This window comes from Amblyraja radiata, chromosome 13 (genome assembly GCF_010909765.2).
Source record: "Amblyraja radiata isolate CabotCenter1 chromosome 13, sAmbRad1.1.pri, whole genome shotgun sequence".
NCBI lineage: Eukaryota > Metazoa > Chordata > Chondrichthyes > Rajiformes > Rajidae > Amblyraja > Amblyraja radiata.
The window spans coordinates 14649405-14676769 of NC_045968.1; the positions used below are offsets into that span (position 1 = coordinate 14649405).

Below are 27365 nucleotides of genomic sequence, written 5' to 3' on the forward strand. Positions count from 1 at the left end.
ATAGTCCCAGCCTCAACTACCTCCTCTGGCAGCTTGTTCCATACACCCGCCATCCTTTGTGTGAGAAAGATTTGCTATTAAATCTTTTCCCCTTCACCTTGATCCTATGTCTTCTGGTCCTCGATTCAATAGACAATAGACACTAGTAGGCCATTGGAGTAGGCCATTCGGCCGTTTGAGCCAGCAAATATGATCATGGCCATTCAATGTGATCATGGCTGATCATCCACAATCAGTACCCCGTTCCTGCCTTCTCCCCATATCCCCTGACTCTGCCGGCCTCCACCGCCCTCTGAGGCAGAGAATTCCACAGACTCACGACTCTCTGTGTGAACTCTCCTTTCTAAATGGCTTACCCCTTATTCTCAAACTGTGGCCCCTGGTTCTGGACTCCCCTACTCTGGGCAAGAGATTCTGTGCATCTACCTGATCTATTCCTCTCATGATTTTGTACACCTCTATAAGATCACCCTCATCCTCCTGCGCTCCATGGAATAGAGTCCCAGCCTACTCAACCTCTTCCGATAGCTCACACCCTCTAGTCCTGGCAACATCCTCGTCAATCTTCGTTGAACCCTTTGGGGACTGTCATATGCTGAGAGAATGGAGCGGCTGGGCTTGTATATTCTGGAGTTTAGAAGGATGAGAGGGATTCTTATTGAAACATGTAAGATTATTAAGGGTTTGGACATGCTAGAACTAGATAGGGCTATTAAAAATAGCGGAGTCAGGGGATATGGGGAGAAGGCAGGAACGGGGTACTGATTGGGGATGATCAGCCATGATCACATTGAATGGCGGTGCTGGCTCGAAGGGCCGAATGGCCGACTCCTGCACCTATTGTCTATTGTCAATTGTCTATTGAACTGGATTGGATGCGGATGATTAATGGCGTCTGTTCCGCAGACTGAGAACGTGAGTGCGGTGATGGACATGAAGCCACGAGTGAGCGAGTGGGAGATGGTGCAGGAGTCGGGGACAAAGTTGAAGGCCATCTACGGGTCGGGCTACACCGGCATCAGGAACCTGGGCAACAGCTGCTTCCTCAGCTCCGTCCTGCAAGTCATCTTCAGCATCCCCGACTTCCAGCGAAGGTGAGCTCCCAACGCCCGCCCGTTCCCTCTCCACGGCCTTTGGCAAATTTGGTTTACCTTCCAAAATAAACGGCAACGCAGTGGTAGAGTTGCTGCCTCGGGTGCAGTCTCTCTGCCTGTGCGGAGTTTGCACGTTCTCCCCGTGACCCGCGTGGGTTTCCTCCGAAATCCTCAGTTTCCCCCCACACTCCAAAGACCTGCAGGTTTGTAGCTTAATTGGCTCGGTATAAATGTATAAATTGTCTCCGGTGTGTGTTAGTGTGCGGGGATCGCATGTGGGTGCGAGCTCGATGGGCCGAAGGGCCTGTTTCAGCGCTGTATCTCTAAACTAAACTAGACTGCTTGACCAGTGCTTTCATTTCCATAGACACAGTGGCGCAGCTGGTAGAGCCACTGCCTCACAGGGCCGGAGACCTAGGTTCGATCCTGACCTTGGGTGCCGTCTATCTGTGCGTGGAGTTTGCACCTTCTCCCCTGTGACCACGTGGGTTTCCTCCAGGTGCTCTGGTTTCGCCCCACATCCCAAAGACAGCGATCCCCGCACACTAACACTAGCCTCTACACATTCGGGACAATTTACAGTCATACCAGGTCAGTTAACCTACAAACCTGTCCAGCACGTCTGTGGAGTGTGGGAGGAAACCAGAGCACCTGGAGATAGGCTTGGATAGACGGGATGTGCAGAGGATGTTTCCACTAGTGGGAGAGTCTAGGACTAGAGGGTGCAGCCTCAGAATTAAAGGACATTCCTTTATGAAGGTGACAAGGGGGAATTTCTTCAATCAGAGGGTGGTGAATCTGTGGAATTCTTTGCCAAAGAAGGCTGTGGAGGCCAAGTCAATGGATATTTTTAAGGCCGAGATGGAGAGATTCTTGATTAGTACAGGTGTCCGGGATTATGGGGAGAAGGCAGGAGAATGGGGTTAGGAGGGAGAGGTAGATCAGCCATGATTGAATGGCGGAGTAGACTTGATGGGCCGAATGGCCTAATTCTGCTCCTATCACATGTCCTTATAACCTTACGATGAAAATCCACGCGGGTCACGGGGAGAAGGTGCAAACTCCGTACAGGTAGCGCCCGTAGCCAGGATCGAACCCGGGTCTCTGGCGCTGTGAGGCAGCGACTCTACGGCCTACAGCTACCCAACTCTTGTCCAAGAGCAATCTCCCAACTTTGTTCCGCGCTGTGTGGGTGCGTCATTGGTGAAACAATGATGTTGTTGCCTGCAGCCTTCGATGTGACCGTTCACGGGCTGGGTTTACTTGCCGCGGCGAGGTCTCTGGCCCGGTCTTAATAATAAGATTATTAAGGGTTTGGACACGCTAGAGGCAGGAAACATGTTCCTGATGTTGGGGGAGTCCAGAACCAGGGCCCGCACAGTTTAAGAATAAGGGGTAAGCCATTTAGAACGGAGACGAGGAAACACTTTTTCTCACAGAGAGTTGTGAGTCTGTGGAATTCTCCGCCTCAGAGGGCGGTGGAGGCCGGTTCTCTGGATACTTTCAAGAGAGAGCTAGATAGGGGTCTTAAAGATAGCGGAGTCAGGGGATTTGGGGAGAAGGCGGGAACGGGGTACTGATTGGGGATGATCAGCCATGATCACAGTGAATGGCGGTGCTGGTTCGAATGGCCGAATGGCCTACTCCTGCACCTGTTGTCTATTGTCTCAGACCCTCGGAGTCCCCCTGGGGAAGTAGGCGATGGGACCCCAGTGAGTTTTACACCAATGTATGCGCAGCCTGCCACCCAGAGACATCTCTGTCACTTCACACCTGCGTCCCCTTCTCTGTCTCTGGTCCCCCGCTGGGACCCGAGATCACAGACCTGCCTCTGGGGTCCCTCATGTCCTGCTGGTTACTGCCCATCAAACACTTCCACAGGAGCCGACCCAAGACCCCGTGGCTGGTTCACAATCGCACATCATTCTCACCAATCGCACCAACTTTCTCACTCCCAAATAAGGGACAAAAGGTCAAAATATGGGGGCGGGGGGGGGGGGGGGGGGGGGGGGGGGGGGATGGGTGGGGAGAATGGTTGCCACGTGAGACGGTCTCGCTTGCAAGAATACATGGGTAAACGTACACAGTGCACTCTTGTTTTCCAGGTATGTGGGAAATCTCCAAAGAATATTCGATTACTCTCCTCTGGACCCAACTCAAGACTTCGATACACAGATGTAAGTAACTGATTCTGCAAATCGAAACAATGATTTCACCAGGTCATGAGGGATAGGAGCAGAAATAGGCCATTCGGCCCAGCAGGTTTACTCCGCCATTCAGTCATGGCCGATCTATCTCTCCCTCCTAACCCCATTCTCCCGCTTTCTCCCCGTAACACCCGACACCCGCACTAACTCGTATCTCTTATTGACCTCCAAAGACAAGCAGATTTGTATGTTAATTGGCCTCTGACCCCCCCCAGGTCAGGGGAGGTGGGGGGGGGAGGGGGGGGGGCGTCAGGAGCGGGGTGACGTTTCAGGTTGGGATTTTGCTCCTATCACTTATGACCTTATGAGTGTGGGAGGAAATTGGAGCAGCCGGAGAATAACCCTCGGGTTAGCTCTGTTCAGACAGCACCCGTAGTCAGGATGGAACCCGGGTCTCTGGCGCTGTGAGGCAGCAGCTCTACCCGCTGCACCACCGTGCCGCAATACCGTTCGGGGTTACAAAGAGGTTCACAGGAGAGGAATTCTGGGGAAGATCGGTGGAGTAATCCAGATAGCATTTAATTCACCAGGGCTGGTATGCAAAAACAGCGATGTAATGTTGAGGGTCAATAATAGACAATAGACAATAGGTGCAGGAGTAGGCCATTCGGCCCGCCATTCAATGTGATCCTGGCTGATCATCCCCAATCAGTACCCCGTTCCTGATAAGGCGCTGGTCAGGCCACATTTGGAATATTGCGAGCAATTTTGGGCCCCATATCTGAGGAAGGATGTGCTGGCTCAGGAGAGGGTCCAGAGGAGGTTTACAAGAATGATCCCAGGAATGAGTAGGTTAACCTATCATGAGCGTTTGTCGGCACTGGGCCTGTACTCGCTGGAGTTTTGAAGAATGAGGGGGGACCTCATTGAAATGTACAGAACAGGAATAGGCTTGGATGGTACACAAAATTGCTGGGGAAACTCATTGGATGGAGTTGACGTGGAGAGTTTCCACCAGTGGGAGAGTCTAGGACTAGAGGTCACAGCCTCAGAATTAAAGGACGTTCTTTTAGGAAGGAGATGAAGGGCAATTTCTTTAGTCAGAGGGTGGTGAATCTGTGGAATTCATTGCCACAGACAGCTGAGGAGGCCAAGTCAGTGAATATTTTTAAGGCAGAGATAGATAGATTCTTGGTGTCAATGGTTATGAGGAGAAGGCAGGAGACTGAGGTTAGGAGGGAGAGATAGATCAGCCACGATTAAATGGCAGAGTTGACTTCATGGGCCGAATGGCCTAATTCTTCTCCTATCTCTTATGACTTTGTGATCTTATCAGCATGTGTTTCACAACGGACTGGATGTGAAAGGTGTGATTTTGTTTCTAAAGGGCCAAGATGGGACATGCCCTGCTCTCTGGTCAATACTCCAGACCGCCAATGAAGTCGGATGTAATTGAACAGGTGATGAAAGAAGAGTACAAGGTATTTGACTCCATTCCTACCAGCTTGATAACTTTGATCCCCCCCCATCACCTTCAAACTACGCCCCCTGGTGCTTGACTTTCCATCCTTCAGTTTGAGTTTAGTCTATTGTCACGTGTACCGAGGTACAGTGAAAAGCTTTTGTTGCATGCTAACCAGTCAGCGGAAAGACAATACCTGATTACAATCGAGCCCTGATAATGTTTAGTGCAAGGTGATAGCCCTGTCCCACTGTACGAGCTCATTCAAGAGCTCTCCCGAGTTTTTAAATAAAATCAAACTCGTGGTAAGCACGTAGAATGTATGCAGCGGGTGCGTCGGAGCTCGGGGCCGTCTCTTAGCGGCTCGTAACATTAACGGCAGGTACTCGGGAAACGCGGTAAGTTCGGGAAGACTCGTGAAGATTTTTCAACATGTTGAAAAATGTCCACGGGAGCCCCGAGTACCTACGAGCGGCCATTACCGTAAATCTCCGAGTTCGAATCAGGGCAAACTCGGGAGAACTCTTGAATGAACTCGTACAGTGGGACAGGGCTTTAAAGCCGTCAAAGTCCGATTAAAGATAGTCCCTGGGAGAAAGGTTCTGACTATCTACCCTATCCTCGCCTCTCATAGTTTTATAAACTTCTATTAGGTCTCCCCACGACCTCCGGCATTCCAGAGAAACCAATCCAAGTCTGTCCAACCTTTAACCTTTAAACTTTGCCCCACCTTATGCCTGAGAGCGTTAGATTTTTCCATCCTGGGAAAAAGGTTCTGACTGTCTACCCTGTCTACAGTATGCCACAATAGAACTTTATTCATCCCAGGAGGGAGATTGATCTGCCAATAGTCATTAAACACAACAAGACACATGAAACGTGAAATTAAAGTGATGAGCGGAAAGGATTGGAGATGTGCAAAGATTGGGGGGGGTGTGGGGGGGAGGGGGGGAGAGAGTCACTCAGTCGACCCCACGACAGAAGGGGGAGGAATTGTACAGTTTGATGGCCACAAGGAAGAAGGATCTCCTGTGGCGTTCTGTCCCGCATCTTGGTGGGACGCTCTCCAAGCCTCCACTTCCTTCCTGTAATGGGGGCGACCAGAACTGCATGCAACACTCCAAATGCGGCCTAGCCAAATGCGGCCTAGCCAAATGCGGCCTAGCCAAATGCGGCCTAGCCAAATGCGGCCTAGCCAAATGCGGCCTAACCAAATGCAGCCTAGCCAAATGCGGCCTAACCAAAGTCGTATAGAGCTGCGTCTTGATATAAACCTGAAGGCGTGATTTTCATTCATACATTTGACCTCCCATCTTTGGCCCTATCACACTTTGACCATTGCTCCCCTCTCACTCCCATTGACCTTTGTCCCCTCTCATTCCATTGACCTCTGACCCCATCTGACCACTTTGACCATTGCCCCTCACCCCCTTTGACCTTTGCCCCTCACCCCCTTTGACCTTTGCCCCTCACCCCCTTTGACCTTTGCCCCACACCCCTTTTGACCTTTGCTCCCCCTCATCCAATTGACCTTTGCTCCCTCTCATCCAATTGACCTTTGCTCCCCTCTCACCGGATTGACGTTTGACCCACTCTCACCACACTGACCTTTGACATTTGCTCCTCTCTCGCCACACTGACCTTTGACATTTGCTCCCCTCTCGCCCCCTCTTTTTCTGTCTGGAACTGATCATCTACGTTATTCACAGCTCTGTTTTATTGATTACAGTCCCAGCAGCAGGGGATGGTGCCCAGAATGTTTAAAGCGTTGGTCGGGAAAGGACATCCAGAGTTTTCATCGAATCGACAGCAAGATGCGCTAGAATTCTTTCTGCATTTAATTGGCCTTGTCGATGTAAGTCTCCAGCTGTAGATAGTCTTCACTTCAATTCCAAATTCTACTTTAGTATAGGACCGCAGCACATCACGTCAACAGGCCCTTCGGCCCACAATGCCTGTGCCAAGCGTAAAACCAAGACCATCACGTTATACTGTAGTTCAGAGATATATCACAAGCACAAGATGGTACAGCAAGGCGGGGCTGCGGTAGAGTTGCTGCCTTACAGCGCCAGAGACCTGGCTTTGATCCTGACTACGGGCGCTGTCTGTACAGAGTTTGTTCCTTCTCCCCGTGACCTCGTGGGTTTTCTCCGGGTGCTCCGGTTTCCTCCCACGTCCCAAAGACGTGCGGGTTTGTACGTTATTAGGGTCTGTAGGTAAATTGTAGATGGTTCCCAGTGTGTAGGGTAATATTAGTGTACGGGCTGATCGCTGGCTCGGTGGGCTGAAGGGCCCGTTAGCGCGCTGTGTCTCTAAACTAAACTAAGACCTCTCTTTTGTTGCGTTCCAGAGAAACAGCAGTGGTACGGACGATCCCAGTGAGGTCTTTCGCTTTATGGTGGAGGAGCGTGTGCAGTGTTGCCAGTCGAGGATGGTCAAATACAAGCAGAGAGTGGACTATATCATGCAACTGCCCGCCCTGCTGGAGGCTGCCAGCAACAAAGGTGCTTCTACAGCACTGGACCTGGTATAGATGCGGGGAAACTCGTGGGAAAGTGGAGGGATTACCTATGATCACGGCTTGAGAATTGGAGGGATATGGGCCCAACCCAGGCAGGTGGGACGAGTGTAGCTGGGACATGTTGGCCGGTGTGGGCAAGTCAGGCCGAAGGGCCTGTTTCCACGCTATCATTCTGAACTCATCTCACTTGTGTAGGAAGGAACTGCAGATGCTGGTTTCCACCGAAGATGGATGCAAAATTGTGGAGCAACTCAGCGGGACAGGCAGCATCGCTGGGGAGAAGGAAGAAGTTGAGATCCTTCCTCAGACTCATTCATGTTTTGTTCAACTTACCTTTCTTGACAGATTTAGACCCTTCTTCAGAACCGTCTGAGGAAGGGTTCCAGCTCAAGACGTCAGCTATTCCTTTTCTCCAGAGATGCTGTCTGACTTGTATTACACTTGTATCACGGAGCCCGTAACTGAACCCACACTGGAGTCATGCAGCACGGAAACAGGCCCTTCGGCCCAACTCTTCCATGCCGACCAAGATGTCTCACACACACGCACGCACGCACGCACACACACACACACACACACACACACACACACACACACACACACACACACACACACACACACACACACACACACACACACACACACACACATATATATATACAAACACCGCCACACACCTAACCTCACATACACACACATAAATATTTACACACACACGCACACATCCCTCCTACACCCACACACCCACATACCCAACCCCACACAAACGCGCACACACACGCACACACACACACACATTAATATACACCCACACACATTAATATACACCCACACATACACATACACACACCCCACACCCCACACCCTCCACACACACACACACACACACACACACACACACACACAGCACACACACACAACACAGCACACACAGCACACACACACACACACACATATATATATACAAACACCGCCACACACCTAACCTCACATACACACACATAAATATTTACACACACACGCACACATCCCTCCTACACCCACACACCCACATACCCAACCCCACACAAACGCGCACACACACGCACACACACACACACATTAATATACACCCACACACATTAATATACACCCACACATACACATACACACACACCCACACCCCCACACCTCCACACACACACACACACACACACACACACACACACACACACACACACACGCTAAGTTACTCCAGCACTTGGTGTCTTTGTTAATGTTGACTTCAAGATTACATCCAAACAATGAAGGGGAATTATTTTTATAATGAGATGATGTGAATGCTCTCAGTGCCATTTTCGAAGCATCGTTAAATTGCGTTCCTTTTGCCGGCCTTACAGAGGAACTAATTGCGTATGAGTTAAGGAGGCGAGAAGCGGAGATAGTGAAGCGGCCTTTACGCGAGGTGGTCCGAGCCAGAATCCCCTACAGTGGTTGCCTTCAAGCCTATCAGGAGCCAGAAAACGTGGCGGACTTCTGGAGCAGCGCACTGCAGGCAAAGTCGGCAGCAATAAAGTACGTGTTTGACATTAATCTAGCGAGACAGCATGGAAACAGGCCCCTCGGCCCACCCAGTCCGCGTCGAACAATGGTGACCCGCGCACACCCAGTTACCATACAATAGAACTTTATCCGATTTAGGATAATTATATTTCCTCGATATCCCACGTTCTCATCCATTCCTTAACGCCCTGTCCCACTGTACGAGGTCATTCAAGAGCTCTCCCGAGTTAAAAAAAAAAATCAAACTCGTGATAAGCACGTAGAATGTACGTAGCGGGTACGTCGGAGCTCGGGGACGTCTCTTAGCGGCTCGTAATGCTAACGGCAGGTACTCGGGAAATGCGGTAAGACCGTAAGGACTCGTGAAGATTTTTCAACATGTTGAAAAATGTCCACGAGAGCCCCGAGTACCTACGAGCGGCCATTACCGTATATCTCAGAGTTCGAATCAGGGCAAACTCGGGAGAACTCTTGAATTAACACCTACAGTGGGACAGCCCCTTTACACACTTGGCGCAATTTACACAGGGCCCGATTAACCCGATTTTTCAGTGTGGGAGGAAACCGGAGCACCCGGAGAAAACCCACGCGGTCACGGGGAGAATGTATGAACCCAACACAGACAGCACCTGTAGTCAGGATCAAACCCGGGGCTGTGAGGCAGCAGCTCCACCCGCTGCGCCACTGTGCCGCCCTAACTGTTGCTAAGATTTATTTCCATGCTGGGTAGTGAAGTGGGGGCTGGAGTTGCCTCTAGACTCCTCAGTCTGCTCTGCCATTTGATATGATTGTGGCTGATTTGATTTGATATTTGTTCATTATTGTGCAAGATATTGGTGAGGCCACGTTTGAAGTATTGTGTTCAGTTTTGGTCACCCTGCTATAGGTAGGAAGACATTAAGCTGGGCAGAGCGGAGAGAAGATTTACAAGGATGTTGCCAGCACTCTTGCTATTGAGGGAGTGCAGCCTGGTTCACCAGGTTAATTCCCGGGATTTGGATTTTGGATAGGCTGGGTGAGTGGGCAAATGCATGGCAGATGCAGTATAATGTGGATAAATGTGAGGTTATCCACTTTGGTGGCAAAAACAGGAAAGTAGATTATTATCTGAATGGTGGCCGATTAGGAAAAGGGGAGATGCAACGAGACCTGGGTGTCATGGTACACCAGTCATTAAAAGTAGGCATGCAGGTGCAGCGGGCAGTGAAGAAGGCGAATGGTATGTTAGCATTCATAGCAAAAGGATTTGAGTATAGGAGCAGGGAGGTTCTACTGCAGTTGTACAGGGTCTTGGTGAGACCACACCTGGAGTATTGTGTACAGTTTTGGTCTCCTAATCTGTGGAAAGACATTCTTGCCGTAGATGGAGTACAGAGAAGGTTCACCAGACTGATTCCTGGGATGTCAGGACTTTCATATGAAGAAAGACTGGATAGACTCGGTTTGTACTCGCTAGAATTTAGAAGATTGAGGGGGGAACTTATAGAAACTTACAAAATTCTTAAGGGGTTGTACAGGCTAGATGCAGGAAGATTGTTCCCGATGTTGGGGAAGTCCAGAACAAGGGGTCACAGTTTAAGGATAAGGGGGAAATCTTTTAGGACCGAGATGAGGAAAACATTTTTCACACAGAGAGTGGTGAATCTCTGGAATTCTCTGCCACAGAAGGTAGTTGAGGCCAGTGCATTGGCTATATTTAAGAGGGAGTTAGATGTGGCCCTTGTGGCTAAAGGGATCAGGGGGTATGGAGAGAAGGCAGGTACAGGATACTGAGTTGGATGATCAGCCATGATCATATTGAATGGCGGTGCAGGCTCGAAGGGCCGAATGGCCTACTCCTGCACCTAATTTCTACGTTTCTATGTTTCTATGGGATGGCGGGACTGTCATGTGCTGAGAGAATGGAGCGACTGAGCTTGTATACTCTGGAGTTTGGAAGGATGGGAGTCATCAATGATTTGGATGAAGGGATTGAAGGTAACATTAGCAAATTTGCAGATGACACAAAGCTGGGTGGCAGTGTGAACTGTGAGGAGGATGCTATGAGAATGCAGGGTGACTTGGACAGGTTGGGGGAGCGGGCAGATGCATGGCAGATGCAGTTTAATGTGGATAAATGTGAGGTTATCCACTTTGGTATCAAAAACAGGAAGGCAGATTACTATCTAAATGGTGTCGTTGGGAAAAGGGGAAGTACAACGGGATCTGGGGGTCCTTGTTCATCAGTCTATGAAAGTAAGCATGCAGGTACAGCAGGCAGTGAAGAAAGCGAATGGCATGTTGGCCTTTATAACGAGAGGAGTCGAGTATAGGAGCAAAGAGGTCCTTCTGCAGTTGTACAGGGCCCTAGTGAGCCCACACCTGGAGTATTGTGTGCAGTTTTGGTCCCCTAATTTGAGGAAGGACATTTTTGCTATTGAGGGAGTGCAGCGTAGGTTTACAAGGTTAATTACCGGGATGGCGGGACTGTCATATGCTGAGAGAATGGAGCGGCTGGGTTTGTACACTCTGGAGTTTAGAAAGATGAGAGGGGATCTTATTGAAATATATAATATTGTTAAGGGTTTGGACACGTTAGAGGCAGGAAACATGTTCCCGATGTTGGGGGAGTCCAGAACCAGGGACCACAGTTTAAGAATAAGGGTTAAGCCATATAGGATGGAGACGAGGAAACACTTTTTCACCCAGAGAGTTATGAGTCTGTGGAATTCTCTGCCTCAGAAGGCAGTGGAGGCTGATTCTCTGGATGCTTTCAAGAGAGAGTTAGAGCTCTTAAAGATAGCAGAGTCAGGGGAAATGGGGAGAAGGCAGGAACAGGGGTACTGATTGTGGATGATGAGCTATGATCACAGTGAATGGCGGTGCTGGACTGAAGGGCCGAATGGCCTACTCCTGCACCTATTGTCTAAAATGTAGTAACTGGTTCTGATATTCAAAATGACAATATTTTGTTTACAGGACTATTCGCTTTGCTTCATTTCCTGAATATCTGGTGATTCAAATAAAGAAATTCACCTTCGGTATTGACTGGGTGCCAAAGAAATTAGGTAAGCTGGTGAAAACCTGTCATTGGTCACGTTGTCTAAGCTGTATATTGTTATTAGAATATTCATAATTCACAACAAACTATCATGATGGTACTGCCTTATTGAATAAGTTGGTTAAAATACCCAAAAGGGCCCAAAGTGCTGGAGTAACTCAGCAGGTCAGGCAGCATCTCTGGAGATGCCCTGGAAATGGGGTCTGAAGACACAAAGCCTCACCCATTCCTTCTCTCCAGAGATGCTGCCTGTCCCGCTGAGTTACTCCAGCATTTTGCGTCTAGTTCTGGAGAACATGCATAAGTGACGATTCGGGTCGGGACCCATCTTCAGACTGATTGGTAGAGGGGTGGAAGGTGGGGAGGGGGAGATGAAAGCTGGGATAGGGGAGAGTCAGGTCAGAACTTGGTGAGTAATAGAAGTCACGATGGGCAGGCAGATAGTTGGAGCAAAGCCCAGTGAAAAGAACATTAGGTGTGAGACAGGTTTGAAGAGTTGTGGATAGGGAAGCTGGGAGGTGGGGAGGGCGTGGGGGGGGGGGAGGGTTTGGTTAATAGGTTTAGAAAGATATGGGCCAGGTGGGACTAGTGTAGATGGGGAATCTTGGTCGGTATGGGCTAGTTGGGACAAAAAGGGAATGTCAAGGGCCTGTCCCACGAGCATGCGACTCCATGCGGCAAGCGCGACCTAAAGCCCGCAGCCGCCTCGACGCCGTACGCACGGAGGTCGAGTGAGTGACGTGAAGTTAGAGCGAAGTCCGACGGGCGTACGGCATTGAGGCGGTGCGTACGGCGTTGAGGCGGCTGCGGGCCGGCAGGCTGTTGCCGCACGGAATTTTTTAACACGGTCAGTTTTTTCGGAGCCCTGCGCGATGTTGGGACCAGCTCCGCACAACTCCATACGGCTCCGGCGATCGAAGTGAGACCGGCCCCGCGAGGCCGTACGGCTTAAGTGACTACGTTAGGCCACGCTTGCCGCATGCAGGCGCATGCTGGTGGGACCGGCCCTGTAGATTGCGCTTGCAATAGGTGCAGGAGTAGGCCATTCGGCCCTTTGAGCCAGCATCGCCATTCAATGTGATCATGGCTGATCATCCACAATCGTTAGATCGTTCCTGCCTCCTCCCCATATCCCCTGACTCCGATATATTTAAGAGCCCTATTTAGCTCACTCTTGAAAATATCCAGAGAACCGGCCTCCAGGAGAGTGTACGAGACATCATGTCAGGAACACAGGATGCTGTTCGCTGTGTTGTCCTCTGATTACGTTCCCAATTGGCTCTGAACCTATTCTGGCATCAACAAATAAGCCCTCGACCAAATTTGATCAATAATCATTGAAAGGTTCTGTTAAATATTATAAAAATGAACTGCAGAAGCTGGTTTATGCCAAAGATAGATGCAAAATGCCAGAGTAACTCAGCGGGTCGGGCAACATCTTTGGAGAAAATGGATAGATGACGTTTCGGGTCAGGACCCTTCTTTGGACTCAAAGGCGGAAGGTTTAGTTCAGAGATACAGCGCAGAAATAGGCCCTTCGGCCCACCGAGTCCGTGCCGACCCAGCGACCATCCCGCACACCAACACTATCCCCGACACGCACTAGGGACAGTTTACAATCTTTACACAAACCTGCACGTCTTTGGAGGGTGGGAGGAAACCAGAGCACCCGGAGAAAACCCACGCAGTCGCAGGGAGAAAGAACGTGCAAACTCTGTACAGCCAACACCCGTAGTCAGGATCGAACCCGGGTCTCTGGCGCTGTGAGGTGGCAACTCTACCGCTGCGCCACCGTGCCGCACTGGGATAGGTTTTAGTATCTCGTTAGATCGTTAATGCGACATGGACCCCCTTGTATCGGTTCTGCCCCCACATGTTCTAATCAGGATTTGGTCGAAGGGAAGGATTGTGTACTTTTAATGGTATATAGCTCAGTTGTTGAAGCTGCCAGGGTTTGAAGCCCGTTGCATGTTTCGCTGCAAGGCACGTCACAGACCGACCTCTCCGCATTATGTTTCAGATGTTTCCATAGACATGCCGGACCTGCTGGATATCTGCCATCTCCGAGCCACGGGGTTACAGCCTGGAGAGGAAGAGCTGCCGGATATTTCCCCGCCCATCATCTTCACCAACCAGGGTAAAGGCAACTCATTCCTTCCGAACCTCCCACCCAGTCAACTGAAGCACTCCCCCCCCCCCCCTCCTCCCATGTGTAAAACCACATTGGACGCATGTATAATGAATGAATGCATAAGTTTATTGGCCAAGTATATTCACATACAAGGAATTTGCCTTCGTGCTCCACCCACAAGTGACAACGTGACATACAGTGCGAGTTAAGAATGACAACTAAAACTTTTATTAATAATAAAACATTATCGATTAAACATGTGAATTGAATAACCATCTGTTAAAACATAGATAACGATTCGACTGCCTTAGTTTTAGTAAGGACTTTGGACTTTTTATAGACAATAGACAATAAGTGCAGGAATAGGCCATTCAGCCCTTCGAGCCAGCACCACCATTCAATATGATCATCCCCAATTCCTGCCTTCACCCCATATCCCCCGACTCCACTATTTTTAAGAGCCCGATATTTTTTTCACTAGTTGTCGGGTTTTTAACATTTGTTGAATTTTTAGTTTGAGTTGATCTCATTGTCGCGTGTAGAGGTAGAGTGAAACGCCTTTGTTGCGTGTTATCCAGTCAACGGAAAGACAATACATGATTACACTCGAGCCACCCACAGTGTACAGATACATGATCAAGGGAATAATGTTTAGTGCAAGGTAAAGTCCAGTAAAGTCAGATTTAAAAAAATCCGAGGGTCTCCAATGAGGTTGATAGTTGCTCAGGACTGCTCTCTAGTTGGTGATAGGATGGTTCAGTTGCCTGATGACAGCCGGGAAGAAACTGCCCCTGAATCTGGAGGTGTGTGCGTTTTCACAATTCTGTACCTCTTGCCCGATGGGAGAGGGGAGAAGAGGGAGTGACCGGGGTGAGACTGGTCCTTGATGATGCTGCTGGCCTTGCCGAGGCTGCGTGAGGTGTAGATGGAGTCGATGGAAGGGAGGTTTGGGCTGCGTCCTCGATTCTCTCCAATTTCTTGGATGGAGACAGCAAGAACTATTTTAGTTTATTGTGTTATCTATGAGCAACCGTCCTGTTATGCTGCTGTAAGTAAGCGTCTTATCGTTCAAACTAGACCAAGTCGGACCCGTTGGGCCCCGTTCCCCCAACGCAATACTCCAACACTTACCCATAGCCAGCAACTGCGCAGGCGCGACTCATTTGCCCTCATCCCCCAACATTCCCTCCCCTCCTCTTCACCCTCCCTCTCCTCTCTCCTCTCCCCTCCCCCTTCTTCCTGCTCCCCCACTCCTGTCCTCTCCCCTATCGCACTCCCCCAGTAAACACAATATCTAAATAACATTTATTTTCCACCCCTCCCCCATTCCCTCCTTCTCCTTGTATGTAACAAATCTCTTATTGCACTGGGTGGAACACTGTTGATGGGCAGTTGATGTAAAGAGATCCCATTGTGATGTCAGTTGAGAATGTTGTAAGGTCTTCTCGTCTGAGGTAAGGCTTCGTTGTGACTGGCACAAAGGACAGGTCCACACCGGGTTTGTGTTCCAGAGCAAGAGCCCGTTTATTCTCCAATCACTGCCTTTTATCTTGAAGGTCACTTGACCTCAGTCACGAGGCTCATGCACGAGTTTCTGTTACATTGATTGCAAAGACATCACAGACATCACATCTATGACAAGATGTTACAGGCACTTGTATTTACATTATATACATATTACATTGATTACATAACGTAGCAAGAAATCACATCTCCCTCTTCATTTTACAGATCGTACATCTCCCCCTTTTCACTTTGTTTATCAACTCCCCTGATGTCCACTTTAATCTTGCACTCTAGCAAAGGGCCTCTCTCAATTGCCTTCTGCTGCGACTGGGAGACTGGCCCCCACCTCTCGTCTAGCTAGGCTTCTGGGGACTTATTCTGGCATCTAGGAGATGGGCTCCTCTGGCCATTTCTCACCCCTGGGAGACTGGCTCCTCTGACTATGTTTCTCCTACTTAAAGACCCTTCTGGGAGACTACTGCTGGCTTCTGGAAGACAGGCTCCTCTGTCCAGTTTCTCCCATCTGGGCATCTGACTACTGATGGTCCATCCACGGCTATCCAGGGGTTTTTTACACACTGCTACACGGGGTTCCCCTTTTATTCCATCAACCAGACTCATACTTAGTTTGGTTGATCACCTCGATGAGGGAGAAGAGAAAAGATAATGAACTGCATGTTCAAGACAAAACATTGATTGCCCCCCAATTAGTACACCTGAATCACCTGTGCAGGCTGAACACTAATAACTAATAGAACCCCGTTCTATAGTATTCTTACATTTGTTCTTACATTCCCCCTTTCTCCTGGAAAGAATGTTCCTTTTATCACAGCAGTACCAAGTGCAGTGTATTTCTGTCGAAAAGAGCCAAATAATTACATGGTTCTGTATTATTTTTACGTCCAAAAGAACCGAGGCAGTACATATCTGTGGAAAAGAGCAAGAGTACCGAGGCAGTATATATCAGGTTAACAAAACCCAATTGGGAGAGACCCATTTCTTACAGCATGTCATACAGCATTTCAATATAATTTCTTTTACAGCACTTCTACAGCACATCTACCTGTGTCTGTGTCTTTGCTCTTCGCTTCTTCTGTTGGGACTGCACCTCTCTGCAGGTCCCGCTTCTCTGCCCACCGTTGGCTCTCGGGCTCACCTGGTTGCTGCCATGCCGGTCGCAGCTTCTCCCGTCGGGACTGCACCTGCCGTCGGGGCTGCACCTCGCTCCCCTGCGTCGGGACTGCTCGTCGGGGCAGGGTACGTACCCTACGCCCCATTCGCGGCCGTTTTTTCTCGGGGCCGGTCCCCTGCATCGTGACTGCACCTCGCTCCACTGCTGGCCACTCCAGACCTCCGATACTGCTGGTTGCCTGCTGACCTTCCTCTTTACCTCGTTCCCCTGCGTCGGGGCTTTCACGACCGGGCTGACACTCCTTCCGGCCGGGCTCACTCTGTTTCGTCGGTCTTGTTCGACGCCGGTAGTAGCTCCACTGTCCTGTTGGAACCTTCCTCTACTACTTCTCTTCCATGGAGGCTTGAGGCTTGCTCTCCTCTACTTCTTTTCCTTTTTTTTCTTTTTCTTCTGACACCATGTAAGGTATTCTCGTCTGAGGTAAGGCTTCGTTGTGACTAGCACAAAGGACAGGTCCACACCGGGTTTGTGTTCCAGAGCAAGAGCCCGTTTATTCTCCAATCACTGCCTTTTATCTTGAAGGTCACTTGACCTCAGTCACGAGGCTCATGCACGAGTTTCTGTTACATTGATTGCAAAGACATCACAGACATCACAAATGTGAATAACTTGTAAAATATAACATCAATCTGAACGAAACTTGATAAAAACACACCACAAGACAATTGCTAGTAAGGGTGGTGTAAAAATTATAGTGCTATCGTGTACCGTTTTGGCGTAATTTCAGGATCACATACACACACACACACACACACACACACACACGTAGAAACAAACAAGATTAGAGTTTTAGTAATATATATAGATTGTCAGTAAATATGACATTTAAACATTTTTGACTTGGTGAGGAGTATTGTGTTCAGTTTTGGTCACCCCACTGTGGGAAGGATTCCAGTGAGCTGGAAAGGTGCAGAGAAGATTTACGAGGATGTTTCCAGGACTTGAGGGCCTGAGCTACAGGGAGAGGTTGGGCAGACTCAGACTTTATTCCTTGGAGCGCAGGAGAATGTGGGGTGATCTTACAGAGGCGTACAAAATCACGAGGGGAATAGATTGCCCTGCTTGTAGAATGTTCCCGATGTTGGGGGAGTCCAGAACCTGAGGCCACAATTTAAGAATATAGAGTAAGCCATTTAGAACGGAGATGAGGAAACACTTATTCCTGCACCTATTTTCTATGTTTCTATGAGGGGATCTTATTTTAACATATAAGAGTATTAAGGGTTTGGACACTCTAGAGGCAGGAAACATGTTCCCGATGTTGGGGGAGTCCAGAACCATAGTTCAAGAATAAGGGGTAGGCCATTTAGAACGGAGACGAGGAAACACTTTCTCTGAGAGTTGTGAGCCTGTGGAATTCTCTGCCTCAGAGGGCGGTGGAGGCCGGTTCTCTGGATACTTTCAAGAGAAAGCTATTGAATTGAATTGAATTGAATTGAATATGTTTATTGTCATTGCACAAAACTGAGCAACGAAATTCCATTTGCTTCTCCTCCGTTAAAAGAAATACAACACAACAACCAATACACATATGTACAGTTAATAGTAAAATAATAAATACATTTTTAAAAGAGTTTAAAAGAATTTAGCGGTATTCCTCGAAGTTACTTCTTGCTTCCCAGTGTTCACTATTGGAGTTAAGCTCTTTTACCGCACATGGGTAGAAACTATTTTTTAGTCTACCGGTGCGAGCCTGCAGAGACCTGAATCGCCTCCCCGAGGGTAGCAGAGTAAAAAGGTGGTTGGCAGGGTGGAATGTGTCCTTCTTGATATTTATGGCACTGCGCAAGCATCGGGCCTTGTATATGTCATCCAAGGAGGGCAGGTTAGCGTTTGTAATGCGCTGCGCAGTTTTTATAATTCCCTGCAGCGCCCTCCTCTCAGCCACAGTACAGCTGGCAAACCACACCAGGATTCCATAGGTGAGGATACTTTCCACGGCGCATCGATAGAAGGACAACAGCAGCGGCTGTGAGACGTTAGCTCTCCGTAGAGACCTCAGGAAATACAGCCGCTGATGAGACTTCTTCAAGAGAGTGACGGTGTTCATTTGCCATTTGAGGTCCTGGGAGATGTTTATTCCCAGGAACCTAAAGTCGTTGACTCTCTCCACCATGTCTCCTTTGATGTATAAGGGAGCAGGTTCCTCTCTCCTCTTCCTCCTGAAGTCAACGACAAGTTCTTTTGTCTTTGATGGGTTGAGTACCAGGTTGTTTTTGGTACACCAGACAGTCAGTTTTTGGACTTCATCTCTGTAGGCAGACTCGTCGTTGTTGTTTATCAGTCCCACCACAGTCGTGTCGTCCGCAAACTTGATGATCCTGTTTGTACTGTGTGTTGGTATACAGTCATAAGTGTATATTGTGTACAAAATGGGACTCAGCACACAACCTTGTGGCGCTCCTGTGCTGAGCGTCAGGACTGGGGAGTAATTGGACCCCATCCTGACAATCTATGGGCGATCTGTTAAGTCCTTAATCCATCCACATGTGTTTGCATTAACACCTAGATCAGACAGTTTGTCCACCATTCTGCTGGGGATGATAGTATTAAATGCAGAACTAAAATCTACAAATAACATCCTCACATATGAGCCAGGACGCTCCAGATGTGCCAGTGCAGAATGTAGAGCTGTGTTGATGGCATCTTCCGTTGACCTATTTGCTCTATATGCAAACTGATGCTGATCCAGGGTGGGTGGGAGTGAGGACTTAATGTGGGCCAGGACCAGCCGTTCAAAACATTTCATCACGGTCGAAGTGAGAGCAACAGGACTATAGTCATTCAAGCTCGTAATTAATGGTTTTTTGGGTACAGGCACGATGGTAGCAGTCTTAAAGCATTTAGGGACAGTGCACGTTAACAGAGAGAGGTTAAAGATTTTGCTAAAAACCTCCGCTAACTGGTCTGCACAGTCCCGCAATACTCTCCCTGGGATGCCATCTGGTCCAGCAGCCTTCCTGGGGTTGACCCTGCGGAGTGTTCTTCTGACGTCCTCCGTACTCACAGCGAGTGGCGGGTTGTCAGTGCTGGGTGCGGCTGCAGGTGCAGGCTCTGCCTCATTCAGCTCAAACCGGGCGAAAAAATGGTTGAGCTCCTCAGCTAGCGAGTTGTTACTGCTGCAGATGATCGGCCCCCCCTTGCCCTTATAGTTTGTGAGTTGCTGAATGCCCTGCCAGACACGCCGAGGGTCCCTCTCGTTGAAATACCCCTCTATCCTTCTTCCATAGGCTGTCTTTGCCTCCTTAATGGCTCTCTTTAGTTTAGATCTGGCAGTGCTGTACAATTCATCACTGCCAGATCTAAAGGCTGAGTTGCGTTCTCTCAGCTGGTTCCTGACATCCCTGGTCATCCATGGTTTATTGTTTGGGTAGCACCTGACCTCCCTGTTGACAGTGACGTTGTCAATACAGTTCTGTATATAGAACATGACTGTGGATGTATATTCATGTATGTCCTGGTTTGCAAACAAGTCCCACTCGGTGCGCTCAGATAGGGCTCAGATAGGGCTCTTAAAGATAGCGGAGTCAGGGGATATGGGGAGTAGGCAGGAACGGGGTACTAATTGTGGATGATCAGTCATGATCACATTGAATGACGGTGCTGGCTCGAAGGGCCGAATGGCCTATTCCTGATCCTATTACCGATTGTCTATTGCTTTTTATAACACCAACTATTAGGAAGTAATAAACTTTTAGCAGTGAGTATACTGTACGTACAGTTGTTATTGTTCCCAGATACCAGTTTTTTATTTTCCTACTGATTCTATAATGTTTTATTATTAATGTTTTATGTGTTATTCCCAACTGTATGTCACTGTATGTTGTTGCCACTTGCGGGCGGAGCACCAAGGCAAATTCCTTGTATGTGAATACTTGGCCAATAAACTTATTCATTCATTCATTTTTATCAAAACCCACCAACATTTGCCCCAGATGGAATTATGCTTGATGTGGGATTAATTTTAAAATTATTCTCTCTCCTTTCCTCCCACCCCTGCTTAACACATGTGGCTTTTGTGGAAGATGTGAGTATTGTGTTGGAAATTGGATTAAAACGCCACATCAAGTTCTCTAAGGCATTTGGAGATGTTTTCTCAGTCAGCAGTGCATGATAAATGTGAGACATCACTGGTTTTTGCCTCGAAACTCTACAAATGTATTTGTCTCTCCCCTCTGGTTCAGTGTTTAGTTCAGTTTAGTTTAGAGATACAGCACGGAAACAGGCCCCTCGGCCCACCGTGTCCGCGCCGACCAGCGATCCCCCGCACACTAACGCCACCCTATACACACTAGGGACAATTTACATTTATACCAAGCCAATTGACCTACGTCTTTGGAGTGTGGGAGGAAACCAGAGCACCCGGAGAAAACCTATGCAGGTCACGGGGAGAACGTGCAAACTCCGCACAGGCAGCACCCGTAGTTGGGATGGAACCCGGGTCTCTGGCGCTGTGAGGCAGCAACTCTACCGCTGCGCCACCGCGCGGCCGAGTCTTCACAGAGTTAGAACGTAGAAGATGCTGACTGATGGGTAAAGGAGGAAAACTGATTGTGTTGTTTTATCTTTCAGGTCACCTACTGAACCACTTCATGGAGTGTATGTATTTTTCGTTTTTCTTTACAAAACATATTCATGACGCCTCTTTATCCATTAACGGGCTTTACTCTACCTTAATCACAAGTTTTCAACAATTATTGTCTGAAAGAGAATTTCTAAAACCATGCTGTATGCCTTCAGTCTCAAATCTTAAATCTGTAACGTGACTTTGCAAAGGGCCTGTCCCACTTACGCAATTTTTTTCGCCAACTTGCCGGCATCCGTCATAGTCGCCATCAGGTGGCCGAAAATTTTCAACACGTTGAAAATCCAGCGGTGACCGGAACAAGGTACGACTCTTTGGGCGACTACTCACGACCATACAGGCTGCATGAGTAGTCACCGAAAAAAATTGCGTAAGTGGGACAGGCCCTTAAGGTCACAAAGATGCTCAGCCATTTTGGTTATCATTAACCTTGCAATAATATCCTGTAATTCCAGTCAATGCCTTGCTTTGTCTCACGATTTCTCAAACTTGGCTGTCTTCAAAGCAAAATTTTTTGATTGATGGAAAGACACAGCATGGAAACAGGCCCTTCGGCCCACAGAGTCCACGCCGACCATCGATCACCCGTTGACGCCAGTCCTGTGTTATCCCACTTTTGCATCCCCTCCCTACACACTAGCAGCGAATTACAGAGGGCCGACTAACCTGGGGACAATTTACAATCTTTACCAAAGCCAATTATCCTGCAAACTGCACGTGTTTGGAGTGCGGGAGGAAACCGAAGCACCCGGAGGAAACCCACACAGGTCACAGGGAGAACGTACAAACTCCGTACAGACAGCGCCCGTAGTCGGGATGGAACCCAGGTGTCTGGCGCTGTGAGGCTGTGATTGGTGTTTGTGTTTGTGTCCCTCTCTCCGCAGCTCCAGACATTGATGAGTCGGCAGTGATGCAGTTGGCAGAGATGGGATTCCCCCTGGAAGCGTGCCGGAAAGCGGTCTACTACACTGGGAATCTGGGAGCAGAGCTGGCCTTCAACTGGATCATAGCACACATGGAAGAGCCCGGTAAGATGAGTGGGGACCTCATTGAAACTTACCAAACAGTGCAAGGCCTGGATAGAGTGGATGTGGAGAGGATGTTTCCACTAGTGGGAGAGTCCAGGACCAAAGGTCATAGCCTCAGAATTGAGTCTGAAGAAGGGTCTCGACCCGAAACGTCACCGATTCCTTCGCTCCATAGATGCTGCCTCACCCGCTGAGTTTCTCCAGCATTTTTGTCTACCTCCGCCATTCAACGTGACCATGGCTGATCATCCACAATCAGTACCCCGTTCCTGCTTTTTTTCCCAGATCCCTTGATTCCTTGAGCCCTAAGAGCTCAACCTACCTCTCTTTCTCGAGCAAAGCTCTCTTGGGCATAGCTTTCAGAAGGATCTCGGTGAAGTAAGGAGGTTGAGAGCAGTCTCTCGAGCGGGCTGTCACACAAACCAGCTCAGTGGTTAAACTGGCTGCAATGTTGTCATTGACTTGGCACCACGGAACATTCTGGAATGTTTGATCATGCAGCTTCTATTTATACATCGCAGTAACGCAGCAGAAATGCAAAGGACTGTTCTCCAATTAAAACACTGACGGACAGCCACATTAGAAGATGATCTGAAGCTTGCATTAAACCGTCCGGTGTTACATTTCACTCCTCTCCTTATCTGACAGGTGTCTCCTTTTCACCTGCAGCCTCTGTCACCTACTGCACCCATCTGCCAACCACCCACCCCCCCCCCCTCCTCTGTATCCACCCATCACTCTCCAGGCTTTAGACAATAGACAATAGGTGCAGGAGTAGGCCATTCGGCCCTTCGAGCCAGCACCGCCATTCAATGTGATCATGGCTGATCAGTACCCCGTTCCTGCCTTCTCCTCATATCCCCTGACTCCGCTATCTTTAAGAGCCCTATCTAGTTCTCTCTTGAAAGTACCCAGAGAACCGGCCTCCACCGCTCTCCGAGGCGGAGAATTCCACTGACTCACAACTCTCTGTGTGAAAAAGTGTTTCCTCGTCTCCGTTCTAAATGACTTACCCCTAATTCTTAAACTGTGTGGCCCCTAGTTCTGGACTCCCCCCAACATCGGGAACACGTTTCCTGCCTCTAGCGTGTCCCGCCCCCATCTTTCCTTTCCAGCTTTCTCTCCCCCCTCCATCAGTCTGAAGATGTGTCCCAGCCCCAAACATCCCATGTCCATTCCCTCCACAGATGCTGCCCGACCCGCTGGGTTCCCTCGTGTTCAGTCACAAAGGCAAACATGCGTACTCCATTCAGCCAACACCCGAGGATCGAACCTGCGACCCTGGGTCCGTGAGGCGTCAGCCCTAACCCGCTGCGCTACTGCTGCCTGACTTGCCGAGCTCCTCCAACACTGTGTTTTAGCGTTGAGGTCATCGCCTCAGAATTAAAGGAAGCTCCTTTAGGAAGGAGATGAGGAGGAATTTCTTTAGTCAGAGGGTAGTGAATCTGTGGAATTCTTTGCCACAGAAGGCTGTGGAGGGCAAGTCAATGGATGTGTTTAAGGCAGAGATAGACAGGTTTGTGATTAGTACGGGTGCCAGAAGTTATGGGGAGAAGGCAGGAGAATGGGGTTAGGAGGGAGGGATAGATCAACCATGATTGAATGGTGGCATAGACTTGATGGACCGAATAGCTCAATTCTGCGCCTCCAACATGAGTAACCAAAATCCATTCTAAAGGGAAGATAGACATGAAATTCTGCAGTAACTCAGCGGGACAGACAGAAGGGATGGGTGATGTTTCGGGTTGAGGCCCTTCTTCAGGCTGATATTACAAAGGGGTCTGTTCACAGGAGGGTTGTGTGTGTATATATTATGTTTGTATTAATTTGCCTCTCTCCCCCAATAGACTTTGCGGAGCCACTAACATTGCCAAGATGCGGCGAGGTCGGGGGTGTGGAGGTGGGCCAGTGTGAGGTGGGTCTGTCCGGAGGAGCCGCATCCACGAGGAACCAGCCCCCGGAGGAGATCGTGGCCATCATCACCTCCATGGGCTTCCACAGGAAGCAGGCCATCCACGCTCTGAAAGCAACTGTGAGTGTCCACTCGCATCCCTCCTCTCCCGCAAACCCTTCACCAAAGTCAAAGTCAAATTTTATTCATCAACTGCACCCGAAGGTGCAGTGAAATGAATTTGCCAGCAGCGATACACTTAAAAAGAACACACAATACACAATAATGTTTAACACATTCTTCACTGTTCTTCCCCCGCACAATTAAAGCATGGAATAATCTCCGCCCAACTTTAGTTATCCAACCAGATGCAACTAAATTTAAAGTAGTTCTTTCTTCCCAATAACCCTTAATGGCTTAAGCCCTCCCTTCACCACCTCCAGTTTAAATTCCATTTGGAATATTTTGGAGGACCAAGAAACCAAGAACCAAGGCACAAAGTTCAGTCTAGTTTAGTTTATGGTCACGACATCAGGGACAGGCCATGAGTAATTCTGCTGGCAGCATCTCTGGAGAGAAGGGATAGGTGTTAGGTTTAGGCTTCAGAGTTTAGGGCTGCAGGCTCTTCGGCCCACCGAGTCCGCATATTAACACTATCCTACACACACTGGGGACAATTTACATTTATAACATGCCAATTAACCTACGCCTTTGGAGTGTGGGAGGAAACCGGAGCAGCCGGAGGAAACCCATGCAGGTCACGGGGAGAACGTACAAACTCTCCTTTTTTTAAACGTTTACCAAGCCAATTAACCTACAAACCTGCACGTCTTTGGAGTGTGGGAGGAAACCGAAGATCTCGCAGAAAACCAACACAGGTCATGGGGAGAACGTACAAACTCGGCACAGACAGCACCCGTGGTCGTGATCGAACCCGGGTCTCTGGCGCAGCAAGCGCTGTACGGCAGCGACTCTACCACTGTGCCACCGTGACACAGTGAAAGGCTTTTGTTAGCGTGCTATCCAGTCAAAGTAAAGACTATACAATAATACATCTAGCCGTTCACAGGGTACAGATACAGGACAAAACGTACAACATTTAGTGCAAGATAAAGTCGGGAAGTCATGATGCAGCTCGAGTTTAGATCAGTTTATTGTCACGTGTACAGAGGTATAGTGCAAAGGTTGCGTGCTAACTAGTTAGCGGAAAGATTATGCATGATTACAATCGGGCCGTCTACATATGCATTGGCCTTCATCAGTCAGAGTATTGAGTATAGAGGTTGGGAGGTCATGTTGCTGTTGTATCTGACGTTGGTGAGGCCGCATTTAGAGTAATGTGTAGGAAGGAACTGCAGGTGCTGGTTTGCACCGAAGATAGACACAACATGCTGGAGTAACTAAGCGGGTCAGGCAGCTTCTCTTTAGAGAAGGAATGGGTGACGTTTCGGTTTGACACCCTTCTTCAGCCTCTGTTCAGTGTTCAGTTCCGGGCACCATGTTATGGGAAAGATGTTGTCAATCTGGATGTTGCCAGGACTCGAGGGCCTGAGCTACAGGGAGAGGTTGAGGACGCTGGGTCTCTATTCCATGGAGCGCAGGAGGATGAGGGCTGATCTTATATGGGTGTACAAAATCATGTGAGGAATAGATCGGGCCCAGAGTAGGGGAATCGAGGACCAGAGGACATGGGTTTAAGGTGAAGGGGAAAAGATTTAATAGGAATCTGAGGGGTAACTTTTTCACACAAAGGGTGGTGGGCGTATGGAACGAGCTGCTGGAGGAGGTAGTTGAGGCTGGGACTATCACAAAGTTTAAAAAAAAGTTAGACAGGTACATGGATAGGACAGGTTTGGAGGGATATGGACCAAACGAGGCAGGTGGGACAAGTGTAGATGGGACATTGTTGGCCGGTGTGGGCAAGTTGGGCCGAAGGGCCTGTTTCCACGCTGTATCACTCTATGATTCCACATGATTACAATCGAGCCATCCACAGTGTGCGGACACATGATATAGGGGAGTGACGTGAATGACGCTTCGTGCAAGGTCAAGTCTGGTGAGTCTTTGATGAATGTGCCCACAACCTGTGGACCTGACCTCAGTGCTGCCGTTTCTTGCAGAACAACAACCTGGAGCGAGCTCTGGACTGGATCTTCAGCCGCACGGACAGCGAGGACGAGAGCGAGGCAGCGTCGGAGGACGACTCACAGTCGCACATCGCCGCGGAGACGGACACGGAGCCGGCCAGGCCCAGGGTACGGGACGGTGCGGGAAGTAAGTCCCATCCTCAGGCCCCGCACCTTCACACTCGCTGTTTAATAACTCATTATTATCACAGCGGTAGAGTTGCTGCCTCACAGTGCCAGATACACGGGTTCGATCCTGACTACGGGCGCTGTCTGTATAGAGTTTGAACATTCTCCCCGTGACCTGCGTGGGATTTCTCCGAGATCTTCGGTTTCCTTCCACACTCCAAAGACGTGCAGGTATAAGTGTAAATGATCCCTAGTGTGTGTAGGATCGTGTTAGTGTGCGGGGATCGCTGTTCGGCATGGACTCGGTTGGCCGAAGGGCCTGTATCCGCACTGTATCTCGACGAAACAAATTGTCACGTGTACCGAGGTACAGTGGAAAGCATTTTTATCGCGCGCTATCCAGTCAGCAGAAAGACAATACATGATTACAATCGAACCGAAGATAGACACAAAGTGCTGGAGTAACTCAGCGGGTCAGGCAGCATCTCTGGAGAAAAGGAATAGGTGATATTTCAGGTCTGATCAGTCCGATGAAGGGTCTCAACTTGAAATAATAATGGATGGGATTTATATAGCGCCTTTCTAGAATACTCAAGGCGCTTTACATCGCATTATTCATACATTCCTCAGTCACACTCGGTGGTGGTGAGCTACTTCTGTAGCCACAGCTGCCCTGGGGCAGACTGATGGAAGCGTAGCTGCTAATCTGCGCCTACGGCCCCTCCGACCACCACCAATCATCCACACACAGGCAAAGGTGGGAGAAGTGTCTTGCCCAAGGACACAACGACAGTATGCACTCCAAGCGGGATTCGAACCGGCTACCTTCCGGTCGCCAGCCGAACACTTAGCCCATTTTGCCATCTGTCAGCCCGAAATGACACCTACTCCTTCTCACCAGAGATGCTGCCAGTATTTTGTGTCTCTGGTGTAAACCAGCATCTGCAGTTTAGTTTTAGATTAGAGATACA

The 27365-nt window shown here is 49.1% G+C and overlaps 1 protein-coding gene across 4 annotated transcripts in view; it reads left to right on the forward strand.

The window, feature by feature from the left end:
- usp13 (ubiquitin specific peptidase 13) overlaps window positions 1-27365 on the forward strand; it is a 59330-nt gene that overhangs the window by 25735 nt on the left and 6230 nt on the right. The window contains exons 8-19 of one of the 4 annotated variants that reach the window (XM_033031290.1): window positions 907-1094; window positions 3200-3271; window positions 4629-4722; window positions 6433-6558; window positions 7054-7207; window positions 8604-8778; window positions 11725-11813; window positions 13827-13949; window positions 21208-21234; window positions 22105-22248; window positions 24096-24280; window positions 26260-26413. In XM_033031290.1, coding sequence (XP_032887181.1) covers window positions 907-1094; window positions 3200-3271; window positions 4629-4722; window positions 6433-6558; window positions 7054-7207; window positions 8604-8778; window positions 11725-11813; window positions 13827-13949; window positions 21208-21234; window positions 22105-22248; window positions 24096-24280; window positions 26260-26413 — 1531 coding nt within the window. The remainder of the gene's footprint in view (window positions 1-906; window positions 1095-3199; window positions 3272-4628; window positions 4723-6432; window positions 6559-7053; window positions 7208-8603; window positions 8779-11724; window positions 11814-13826; window positions 13950-21207; window positions 21235-22104; window positions 22249-24095; window positions 24281-26259; window positions 26414-27365) is intronic. The other 3 variants (XM_033031293.1, XM_033031291.1, XM_033031294.1) reach the window with 3 other exon arrangements.